The 12,904-nt window shown below is 36.6% G+C and overlaps 1 protein-coding gene across 1 annotated transcript; it reads right to left on the reverse strand.

Annotated features, from left to right (window-relative positions):
* Positions 1–1,183: 1,183 nt before the first annotated feature.
* Positions 1,184–5,056, reverse strand: LOC121971235 (nuclear pore complex-interacting protein family member B13-like). The gene is made up of 3 exons (XM_042522394.1): positions 4,836–5,056; positions 2,606–2,969; positions 1,184–2,520 (listed from the first exon to the last, which is right to left on the reverse strand). Exons 1-3 carry the CDS (start codon positions 4,896–4,898, stop codon positions 1,331–1,333), a joined length of 1,617 nt encoding a protein of 538 aa, XP_042378328.1. The 5' UTR covers positions 4,899–5,056; the 3' UTR covers positions 1,184–1,330.
* Positions 5,057–12,904: the final 7,848 nt, after the last annotated feature.

Consider the following 12,904-nt stretch of genomic DNA (forward strand, 5'->3'; position numbering starts at 1 on the left):
TACTCTGAGGGTATGCTACTAAGGTGAAGGCTTGCTGGATGCCGTACTCCTCACACCACTACTTGAGCTTCCGACCGATGAACTGTCTCCCATTATCTGAGACAAGTCGGCGAGGGATGCCGAACCAACAAATGATGTGCTACGAAATAAATTTTTGAACCATCTGCTCGGTTATTCTTACTAGCGGCTCAACTTCAACTCACTTGGAGAAGTAGTCCACTGCAACAAGCAAGAACTTCCGCTAACCGATTGTCATAGGTAAGGGTCCCACGATGTCCATGCCCCATTGGTTGAACGGCACGATACCGTGGAAACCTTCATTTCTTCGGTCGGTCGATGCGAGAGGTTGTGGTACTTCTAGCAGGACGGCAGGTGGCAACTGTCCGAGCGGCGTCTTCCTATAAGGTCGGCCAAAAGTATCCGACCAACAGAATCTTCCTTGCCAACGACCGGCTCCGGATGTCCTCCACATGAACCTTGATGTACTTCTTGCAGTAAGTAGTCGAAATCTTCTGACCCGACGCACTTGAGTAGAAGTCGGGAAAAAACCTTCTTGTAGAACTGCTTCTTGATCAGAGTGAATCGATCAATCCTTTTCCTAAGCAGTCGGGCTCCCCCCTCCCCCCCCCCCCCCCCCCCCCCCCATCGCAAAAAATATATTTGTCAAACCTTCACCCTCTCCCTCTTCATTTGTTTTTCAGATGAACAATCAAATAGATGTGGCAATGAAATAATTATTATTCCTGTGAACCTCACGCACCTTCACATCCAGGAAGTCATGCTCGTCTTTGCAAGATCTCCACTAAGGCTGTAATCGAGTAGCTCGAGCTCATGCCAGCTAGCCTGACTTGGGAAAAATAAATTAAAAATCTGTGCAAAAATACATGGAAAAATAAATTAAAAATCTGTGCAAAAATACATTAAATGACAAACTCTTTAATTTTAAAATAATAATAATTTTACTTATTAAAATATTAAATTAATCTGACTTACAAGCTCTCGAGCCATTAAATGAGCTCAGCAAACCAATTCGAACTAAATCAAATTCAAACTCGAGTCGATAACGAACAGCAGAGCTCATTTGTACTCCTAATCTCCATTTCATCGTTTCAGAATAATAAAAACTATAATATCTACACCAACAGATAGCCATCACACTGCGGCAAAACCCGTGAAAACAGTATTAAGAAAAAAAAGTGTTTTCTTTTTGTTGCTATTACAGGGGGAACAACTGTCGAAAGCGTGTCATCGTCAATGACAATAGAGTAAAAAAGGGGAAAAAAAGAGGAAAGAAATGAAATCTCATTTGCTAATTTCATGCCTCTTGGGTCTAAAACGGGACTACGTATGGTAGCTGATACATGTTGAACTCAGGAAGGTAGCAAGCTAGAGGTTGCACTGAAGGAACTGCATGATTTTCCTGGATAGATCCTGTTGCGTTGCTAGCGGTGCTGTCTTTTGCAGGACATCGTTGTTGCCTTGGTGCAGCAGCTAACCAATCATCATCCTCACAGGTAGCAGAAGTTTCGAAGCGTTCCATTGCAGCTGATGGATTCCAGTTTGCTACCAAAATTTCATACTGTTCCTTTTGCCATGTTCTGCCGCCGACTCTTTTTTTCCGGGAAGATTTAGTTGTAGCTGCAGCTGAGGCTGCTTCTGAAGGCCTGCTGGAGGAACACGGCTGCTCAGAGACTGCAGCAGGCTTCTTATCGAGTCTCAGCTTTTCTGTTTTCAAGTCTAATGGCTGTGGACAAATTTGTGTTGGCAATGGCACCTGCTGCTGCAGGGTTGTTTGCTTTGAGGAAGAAAGCAATGAGGCCCTGACTTGCCCTGCTGGCAGCAATGGTGGCTTCTGCTTTGTTTGCGTTGGCAAAGGCCTTGCTAGCTCGACTGGCTCCGGTTTTGGCAATGGTGGCTGCAGCTTTTGCCTTGGCAAAGGCATTGCTTGCTCCACTCGCCGTGATGGTGGTAATGGTGGCTGCAGCTTTTGCCTTGGCAAAGGCATTGCTTGCTCCACTCGCCGTGATGGTGGTAATGGTGGCTGCAGCTTTTGCCTTGGCAAAGGCATTGCTTGCTCCACTTGCCGTGATGGTGGTAATGGTGGCTGTAGCTTTGTTTGTAAAGGCAGAGGCAACTCCACTCGCCCTGATGGTGGCAACAAGGGCACTGTTGAATCTACTTGATCAGATGGTAGCAATTGTGTCTGCACCTTAATTTGCCTTGATACTGCTATCTTCCCAAGCTTTGACTGCGGCAGTGATGGTTGCGGCTTAATTTGCCTTGATGAAGCAGGTGGTAGTTTTACTTTCCCTGCTGAGGTTGACGGTGCTGGCTGGGGCTTTATCTGCCTTGATGACGGAGAGGCAAGTTCTACTTGCCCTGATGGTGGAAATGGCGACTGCAACTCTGTTTGCCTTGACAAAGGTGGAGGCTGCGGCTCTGTTTGCCTTGACAAAGGTAATGGTGATGGCTCCACAGCTCTTTGCCTGAAGGATGGCAACTTGATTCGAAGAGTACTATCTACATGATAATAATAGTCAACGTTCAGAACAAAATAAAGATCAATAAAGATCAACCAAAAGTGATAATCAAATGCTGGAAGTACCTTGAGTTTCATGGATAGAAGAGAGCACCAATTTCCTTCTCTTACTGCTGTCCTGAGAGCTCTCAGGCGAGTCAAGCTTATGCTGGATAGAACAAGGATGCTCATGTTCTTCTGTGAGGCCACTTTTCTCCAGTTGCTCAATTCTTTCGTTTGTCTTCTGGCTGCAAAGGTTCGAAACCAGTGGGAGCTGCTTCTTTTCAGACTTCTGCTTTTTGTGGCTCCTTTCATCTTCAGATTTCTCCTGATGCTTCCTCTTTTTATGCTGCTTTCCGTCATGATTTGAGTTTAGAGACTTCTCTTTCTGATGGCTTTTCTGCCTCTTTGCCTTTTCGTTATGCTTCTTTGCCTTTTCTTCCTTTAGGAGCTTCATCGCATTATAAGAATTGTCAACCCCAGCACAGAGGATTCACAAGTAAGGAGAAATAGCCAAAGATGCTGAGATTAGCTATACCAACTTAATCATAGTGTATCAAGGCTCAATTTGTAGACCACAATAATCAAAGATGCCTATTCCCTATTCCCAAACCAGAGCCTTATCCAAAATTTCACGAGTAATGACATTCTCAGTCCATGGTACCATCTTATTATGATAACTAAAGGATTCTGCCTAATATCTCGATAAGAAACTCAAAACCAATTTACAACAAAAGAATCTGGAGAGAATTTCTATTAATAAATATGGGACGTCACCTTAATAAGACCAGAAATTCTATTAACAAAAGTCCAACAACTTAAGGAGCTAAAAACTCTATAAAGGTAACCAACCACCCAACACCTCAATGCTAATGAAAATAATTACTGAAACAAATTGCTCACCTACTCTGTAGTTATATTTATAGACAGCACCACAAGAAGAAATTAAGTCTAAAGAACACAATTAAATGTCCAAATTGGAGCAGGCTAAGTTATTCCCACAGCCATTTGAGAGAATACAAGGGGCAAAATCATATGTCGATTAGGAGGGATTATAACTAAGGTCACATAATGTCTTGGGTCCATAGTCAATACTGGCCTAACGATATTTCATAAGAAATGTGGATCAATCATTATCATCAATCAAAGGCTAGGATTGCATAATAAAACTTAAACAAATGTTTCAAATTATAAGGTCCAACATATATGAAATACATTGCTTCATTACAGTGTATATGAAAGGTCAGGGCTCTTTTTAACTTCACAATCCTAATAAAGATGGTATCCATGGGATCAATCACATTGGCCTGCCTCTTGGCTTGGTTTCAACATGCATAGAAACAAAGTTTTAAAAAAACTGTGACAGATGGTCCACCACATTGCTATCGCTTGAAGCCTATTAGCAACTCACATAACCTTGTCTGTCTCAAAATCCCAAAACTGGGATTTATGAGAATCCAAAGTAGCATGTAAACAACATGATATTTAGAAAATTTTGCCTTCAAATCCCAGTCCCATGGAGCATAGTGAGAACATTCAACAAAAGAAACATATTCTGGCTAGTAGAGATTTTCATCGTCTCTCAAACTTCCTTCCTTTCCATAATATGACTAATACACAGCTTATCTTGAATTCACTCAATAAAGATATTATAACTCGTAATCCATTTAAAATTCCAGAATCAGCCAAGCACAGATGTTATCCATACACACTCCTTAGCACGATACAATGGTATTACACTTGCACTAAATTCTTATGATATCTCATCCCATTTTAATTCCTTGACCAACCTACAAACCTAGGATTTACAAATTTACTACCATCTGATTCAACTAAAATTCACAATACCATATCCATCCGTTCTTGACAATAGTACCACTCCATGAATAGATGGTGGACCGCTAGCATTCTAGACGTTTGTAACATAAGACTCACAGATTTGTTTAGATCCAGTTAGCAATAACCTTATTTAACCATTCCCTCACAGCTCATCAACACATAAGCTTATCTCTAATCACGAACAAAACATAAGGCTAATAACCACCACCATCTTCTTTGTTAAGAATCAATCAATGGATCAGGACCTAGACAATTACAATGAATTTCATTTTTTTGTCATATTGATACAAAAAACGTATACATATATTTCCTTTACACGAACGCCACCTAAACGTAGACTTCTTGGTAGAATCTTTAATCTCTGTCCGCTCCTAAAGAAAGATCAAAAGATGATCCGAGCAACCGATCCATCACCGATAAAGGAAGCCGAGCAAGAATGCAAGAAATCAACCACAGCAAGCATCGATGCTCAACAAACCTTAATGGATTCGATCTCGGCCTGCCCGAAATAAGGCGGTGGGTACGGAAAGCAACGCGACATGGCACTAACGGAGATCTCTTCCTCCTCCCTTTCCCCTCGATCAAGAGGCCACTCGGTGGGAAAAGAAGAGGAAGAGAAGTCGATCAAGAAAAAACTAGGGTTAGGGTTACGCCGCAGACAAGAACAAAGGGAAAAGAAAAGGTCTTGGTCTCGATTGCCATGAGGCCCAGGGGGCGTATTTATAGAGGCGTGTGAGAGGCGTACCGGATTGGTTAAAGCGGTGCGTTGTCCCGCGGTAGTTAAAAGGATCCTGTTTCTGTGCGCTGCTATTGGGTTTTGGAGCGGGCCCCACACGGCTTCTGGGTCAATAAGTCATCGACGGCCAATTGGCCAGTAACATAGGACGATGTGGATCCCGTGTTATATTATTTTGTTTATGTTTAATAATTTATAATACAAGTATTTATCAAAGCGCGCAATTTCGAATTGACAAAAAAAAAAAAAAAATACACTATCATTTGATATTTATCAAAGGGTGGAATCAATTTCTGCAATTCCCCTTCTATTTCTTCCACTAATCTTCCCTTTCCTACATATTTTTTTAAGGTATCCGAATCACATATTAAGAAATTCTAATTTAAAAGTAATTTATGTGGTTAAGATGCATGCCACCTTATCAGTCTCGTCCTCTATTTTCATCCATATCTCTTCATATTCTTATAAATACAACGTCATTATAAACCTCTTTACTTACCATATCTTTTCTTGAAGTTTGACATGATCACAAAATACTAAGTACAAAAGTTGGAGTATTATCATAAGATATTCAAGGGTAACTTCGAAGGATAACGTCATTCAAGAACAACATTATTAAAGAACATTGATATTAAAAGATAAATTTCAAGTAAAATTTGATAGAAGAAGAGAGATAAAGATTTAGTGTTGTACGTATTAATTACTATTGTAAAATTGATCTATAATGTAAAAAAATAATGTACTCTTTTATAGAAAAAGATGATTATACAAATTATGTTTATATTGTACGTTGATGTGTAAGGAAGATTTATGGAATAACGCCAATAATACGGTGTCCTGATATATGATAAATACGCAAGTGTATAGAGATATCATCAAATAATAAAGACATTAAACCTACAAGAACTGATGATCGAGTACTAGCTTACTAACCAAATTTAATTATCTAGACTAATCCATGGTATAAAGTGTCAATAATGAGAAAATTAAAAAACTAGGGTGAAGAGAAAAGAGAGAAAGAAGACTTGATCAAGAAGACAGTATAAAGACAGAGTGAATATAGATAAATTGATTGGTAAAGGCATTATAGGACTTCAGTTTCATCACTATGTTAGAAAACACTTTCTAATTCATCGCCTACAATTCAGAACGGTTGAAATTATGGATCACTTTCTTAAAAAGACCTTGTCACGAGATCCCACAACCCCCAAATAACCTTTCTCCTACTTTGTGACAATGAATTGGGATTGATCCATTAAAATCAATGGCAACTCATTATTCTTCGCAGCATACCAATTTACTTTCATAGTCAACTCTTCGCGTCTCGATTTTATATGGGTCAGAGGATTGTATTCTTCTTTTGGTTCATCCCCAAATCTTCATGGGATACGAATCTTGTGTTCTTGACATCGAGATCATGTTTACATAGTAAATCCAAGCCACAAATCAACTCATCATTGAATAAAAAAGATCAAACATTTATAGATCAATTAAAAGAGTGTTCACATCACAAAGAGTTAATCTCTAATCTTATAATCAAGAATCTACTACATAGATATGAACTTACAACCAGAAATCATGTTTAGATGGCAACAATTTAAATACAAATTAAAAAATTCAGAAATCGAGAAGAAAAGCTTAGGCTTGTCACGAGATTTTTCCTTTAGACGCTCCCGATCTCTCTTCCAAACATAAATGGTGTCAAATCCCTTCCAAATCGTCTTCTTAGATCCCCTTGGAGCCCTAGGGTGACTCCAAATCGAGATCCCCTTCCAAGGCATTGAAATCAGTCTTTTATAGTTAAAGGGCGCGTGTTGTGACATGGGTAGTGCCGGCGAGCATGAACGCCCGCGTCACATTCAGTGGGCATATATGCATATACAATAGGTTAAAAGGTGCATTAAAACATATCAAAAACCCTTTTTAAAATACACAAATCATGTTCTCCATTATATATTCGGCCTCTCTGGAGGTGCTCCACTGTGATGCTAAATTTCAGCTAGACCCTAGTCTTGATATCTAGGATACTAGGTCACGTTGAGCCTGATATGATATCTATCAGGCTCACGTTGGACCTGATATCCTGATACTAGGCCCACTTAGTTTTTTGATCATAAGTTTGGTTTGACACCATATCTACATTTTCCTCATTCAATCCTTATTACAAGTTTACAGAAATCCAAATACCCTAGGTCAATTAGTGGATTTTGACCAAAACTCACTGATGGATGTAGACATGTTCGATTGCACCTATTGCAAGTCTTGTGAGTTTCTGGTATTGCAAGGATTCCAGCAGTGTCATCCATTGCTTATTAGGACTCTCTAGAGGTACTCCAACGTTACGATAAGTTTCATCTTGAATATGGGTCTAATATGATCTTGATCAAATGATTTGATATTATATCTACCTTCTCCTCACTCAACCTTTCCTAGTGTTTGCAAGTTTCCAGAAATACAAAACCTATGTCTATCAATGAGTTTCAGTTAAAACCCATTGATTAATTATGAAAACATAGTATGTACATTATATTTATCGTTGCTTGCTCTTTGAATTACAACACCACTTGATTATAAAGTTGTAACTTTGCTAACTTAGTTTATAATTTATTTTTCAGGGATAATGCTCATGTTGCGGAAGAAATTCTCTCTGAGATATAGAATATGCTCAATACAAATTCTGTCGTGGGATAGAGAACTAATGTAGTAGAAGTATCCAAAACTAATATTTCATCGTCTTCTGAATATACTGGTGTGGGAAACACAAATAGAAATATAAGCAATTTGACATTTGATCTAAATGGAAAAACAAGTAACATAGAAGATGAGATTCTGAATCCTTGTACGACACTTGTTGAATACTTTGAGCCTACTTGAGTGAGGAGAAAGAATATTATATCTGGATTGTAGAGAAATTATAGGGCAATACAGATGCACAAGAATTCTTAGCTGATGATATACATATTGAACAATATGAATTTCCTCTAGAGCAGTACAGTGGCTTAGAGGAGGAGTTCTCGATAAATGATGATCCATATATTATGAATTTTTGATTGCTATAAAGGCTAATTAGAGAGGCAACAGTTGAGCATAATTTTTTTGTTGGATAGATTTTTTTATCTCGACAAGAGTTCAAGAATGAACTTGTAAGTATATTGTGATTAAACATATGATAGATAACCCAATTGATACTTGGATAAATAGAGTTAAAGTAGTCTGCTTCAATCAACCATATACATGGAGAGTAGTTGGCCGATGGATGTGGAGTTCACTGTTATGAAATATGTAAAGGAACACAAATGTGGTATCATTAGGGAAAGTGATGATCATCAAGTATGCTTTTCCTCATTTGTAGCATCTTTTGTTGAAGAACAATTTAGTTCTAATGAACAGTACAAACCAAATATATCATATATAAAAGTTAGGTTTGGAGTGACCATATCATACAAAAAAACATACATAGCCTGAGAAAATAATGAAGAAGATCATTGGAAATTATGATAAGCATATAGAGATCTTTCACTATATCTGGGTGAGTTAAGAGTCAGGGATCCTAAAACTTATGTGACACTACATAGTAATGGTAACAATTAGTTCCAATGTTGTTTTTGGATTTTTAATACTTGTCGAAGACTATTCAGGTCATATCTACACAAATGGATCAGAATTGATGTCACATATTTAAGAGGGAAGTATCCGGGTGTGTTGTTGATGGCTACATCGATCGATGGTAATGGCAATATCCTCCCTGCTTTTGAAATCACTAAAGTTGAATGTGGGTATGCATGAGAGTGGTTTTTGGATCATACGAAGAGATTTGTTATTATAAATGCATAGTCAATGAGCATAGTGTCAGATAGACATCACGATATTATGTCAGCAGTTAGGAAAGTTTGTTGGTGCAGGGAGCACTAGACGATCGAACTTGAGTTTTGATTATGACAAAGGATATAAAAGTTAAGATGTCTTGTGATCTAATAAGTGTAATTGAGCTTGTAGGAAAGTCCTAAGTGTACTTAGGCAAAAGTCCTAGTGGATTCTAGGCAGGTGGAAAACCCTAGGGAGAGGTAACCCTAGGTCCTAGGGGAAGGTAACCCTAGGTTATGGAAAGTCCTAGTTGCAGTTAGGCAACGAAGTCCTGGTTCGAGGAACTGAGCAGAGTCTTGGTAGGTTAAGGATGTTAGGAGAAATCTTATAGTCGAGGACTCTAGATGAAAATCTTGGGAGTCGCAGACACCAGATGAAAGACTGGATGAGTCGGGGATCAAACGTTCAGCAGAAAAGTTCTGAAGTCTCGGACGCTGAGCAAAAGTTCAGTTGGTCTGGAGGACAGGTCTAGTAAAAGGTAAACTCTCTTGAAAGGAGTAGGTGATGACGCATCCCCCGTTGAGGGAACAGTAAGTGTCAGTTTGACCTAGGATTTTCGGGAAATCAGAAAGTCAGAATCGGACAGTCCAAAGACTATCAAAATATCTTTTTGTCTATTATTCTAACTTTTTGTAGATAACTAACATTTTACAGGTTGAAGTTTATAGCCTTGATCGGTCGACCGAACCTTCGAATCGATCGACCGAATCTACGGAACGGTCGACCGAACCCTAGAGATTAAATCAGCTTGTGACTAAGTTTCGACCAAGGATCGGTCGACCGAACGTCGAGTTCGATCGACCGAGCGTCAGGTTTAGTCGACCGATCAATGGATAACAAGCGGTTTGATCGGGCCGAGTTGATTAGACTAGATAAGCTGAGGATCAATGGAAAATCGGTTGACCGAATGACGAGATTGGTCGACCGAACGAAGACTCATCTAAAACGGCAGAATCTAGACGGGAAGATGGACCGATTCAGGCAGGATCGGTAGGCTGATCAAAGTCGAGTCAAACCTGATCCTGAGATTAGTGGATTTGAATCAGGCTCAACTTGGCTATAAAAAGAGGTCTCGACCCAGCACTTCAGGACAATGAATTCCAAGCATCTTTAGTTTCTGCGCACCACTCCGAAAATCTCTCTACGACGCCAAAACTCTACTCTGACAATGACTACACAAAAGCTCCAACTTTCTAAGTCATCGGTATTCTTTTAAGTTACTTATATTCAAAGTGTAATCATTTTTGTAACTTTATGAATCTATAATGATTGCCCAACAAAAGTGATTAACGATCGCGAGCCTTGGAGTATGAGTCATCACAGGAACCAAGTAAAAGAAACGTGTTAGCATCGTTTTACTTTTCTTTCTTTATTCCATTGCATTTATCTTTGATTGTTTTAAAAACGTATGAAATAACCATGAGTGTTATTCACCCCCCTTTAGCACGTCTCGATCCTACAAAGTCTACCTGACCACTCATCATGCTTTATGTTGCTGCCACATGTCTTGCAATATGGTAACAGATATTAGCAGTAAGTCAGCTTAAGGCTTGTTTTAGGAGGTAGCATGAGAAAACACAATACTTCAATATGATCTCATAATACAATCCATACTTGGAAAACATTCAGATGTTAATAAGTGGCTTCAAAACATTAACCCTAAAAGATAAGCTAATGCATACTTTAGTAAGAGAATGCACATAATGCTAACCACTAATTGTGTAAAGAGTTTAAATGTTTTGTTCAAGCATACACATAAACTTCTCATAAAAAGATTAATTGATAATTCCAGAAGAAATGTAGCTTAATAGTTTTTTAACCGTAGGGAGAAAGTCTCAAAACGATATGTTGCTTTGACATCTCATGCTACCAAAGATATGGATTCAAGAAGAGAGAATGAAATGGATTCAAGAAGAGAGAAATCTAGACCATATAAAGTACACCCTACTCTCAATCTGAAATGAAAGTAGAGACATAGAGTGTTTCATATGTTGTTGATTTGAAAAGAAAATATTACAACTATAGGGAGTTTCAAAATTAAGGATTGCCTTGCTCACATACTATTGTCGTCATCATTCATCGGAACATGGATATACTTTCGTATTATAAGCATTATTTCATTCACAAAATTGGAATTCCACTTACATGAATCATATTTACCCTTGTTGAAGTAAAAAATTTTAGCTTAAAGGCATAAACAACATTATAGTTTTATGTTCTTGTAGCCTTATGTAGACCGATAGGCAAAAGAAGACATGGATTGAGTCAAAACATAACAGAAAGGTAAAAATCAAATGTAGTCATTGCAAACAACTGGGTCATAATAGGAAGTATTGTAGAATACTATCAGCCCCTGATTTTTGACTTACTGTTATATATATATGCAAAAATATTATACTTGATTTATATATTTTGTAAACAAGAAGAATGGATTCATACATTTTGTATGTAGTACATTCATAGTATTGTAAGAAAATAAGTTGTGTAGAGTGTTGTTACTGAATGTAGTATTAGTTGTTTAATACACGATGTTATCTATGATATGAGAATCAAGTATATACTAAATGGTCATGGGAATAATAACATGTTTGTCTAGTCTAATAGAAATCACAATGTTCAAATTGGCATGGTGGTGCTGATAAGTGAAAATCGTTAATGTAAACAAATTTCAGTAAGACAGAAAAGGATTATCTTGTTTCAAACTTTGTGCCAACTAACATTACATTGCTCAGAACCAATACATCAAACCATATCTACGTTTTGTAAATGAAAATTAAACCCTTCCTAGCGGTTACAATTTTTAAGAAATTCAAATAGGGTTGGTCCAAGAGTGGGTTTCAAATCTATAAGGTGTACTTGAAAATTTCAAATAATCTTGTAAATTGGATTTCAACTCTAAATTATAACTATAAAAATTGAGTATTGTTGTATTTGTAAATTTAAACTCGACTAGGTATGCTATTCATTGAAAACCATTAGTTGCACTATTCCATATCAACTAGCATGTCACAAGAACTTCATTGACAGTAGTTAAAACTAAAATGGATAGAAAAAAAAATACATTAAAATATAAATAATAATATAATTAATTAAATAATAAAATATTATTAAATATTTTTTAAAAATAAAAAAAGAGAAATAAAAGATATAGAGATTAAAAATCAATTAAATAAATTAAAAGTAAAAAATAAAAAGATTAAATACAAAAAAAGAAAATTATAAATAGATATAATAAGAATAAAAAATAAAGAAAAAAAATAAAATAGAAATAAATATAGTAAATAGATTAAAAATAAAAATAAAAGATTACAATAAATTATTTTTTAATAAAAAAAATTAAAATAAATATAAAAATTATTTAAAAAATAAGTAAAAAAGAATATAATTAAAATATGCATGAGAAAAGTTAAGAAATTAAAATAAAAATAATAAAAAAATATAAAGAGATAAAGAAAATAATATAAAAATAAAGAGATTAAAAAATAAAATATGATAAAGAAATAATAAAATAATAAATATATTTATAATAAAAATAAATAATTATAATATAAAAAAATTAATATGTAGAATAAAGTAAAAAATAAGGTAGAAGAATAATTTAAATTATAGAATATTCCCACATTTGACCTAACATGCAATCATATTAAGCCCACGTATAAATAACACTCTACTAGATATATCCGATAACTTGAAATCACACTCTCCTCCTACTTAGGACCATTGTGATTTTCGAGCACACTCTCCAAAGGCAATGCTTTTTTCTCCATTGGAATTGTGTCTCTAGCATGCCTATCATTCGACCATTAGTATTATACGTAGCTCCATTGTTTATTTAGTTTTTATTTTTATAATGGTTTCGCCTAGGGTTATCTTTAGTGTTTAGGGCATGGATGAATTCGAGCACATCCTTTTTTACGAAATCTAAGAGTTTTTTATGTTTGTGGCTC

Source organism: Zingiber officinale, chromosome 4A (assembly GCF_018446385.1).
Source record: "Zingiber officinale cultivar Zhangliang chromosome 4A, Zo_v1.1, whole genome shotgun sequence".
NCBI classification, from domain to species: domain Eukaryota; kingdom Viridiplantae; phylum Streptophyta; class Magnoliopsida; order Zingiberales; family Zingiberaceae; genus Zingiber; species Zingiber officinale.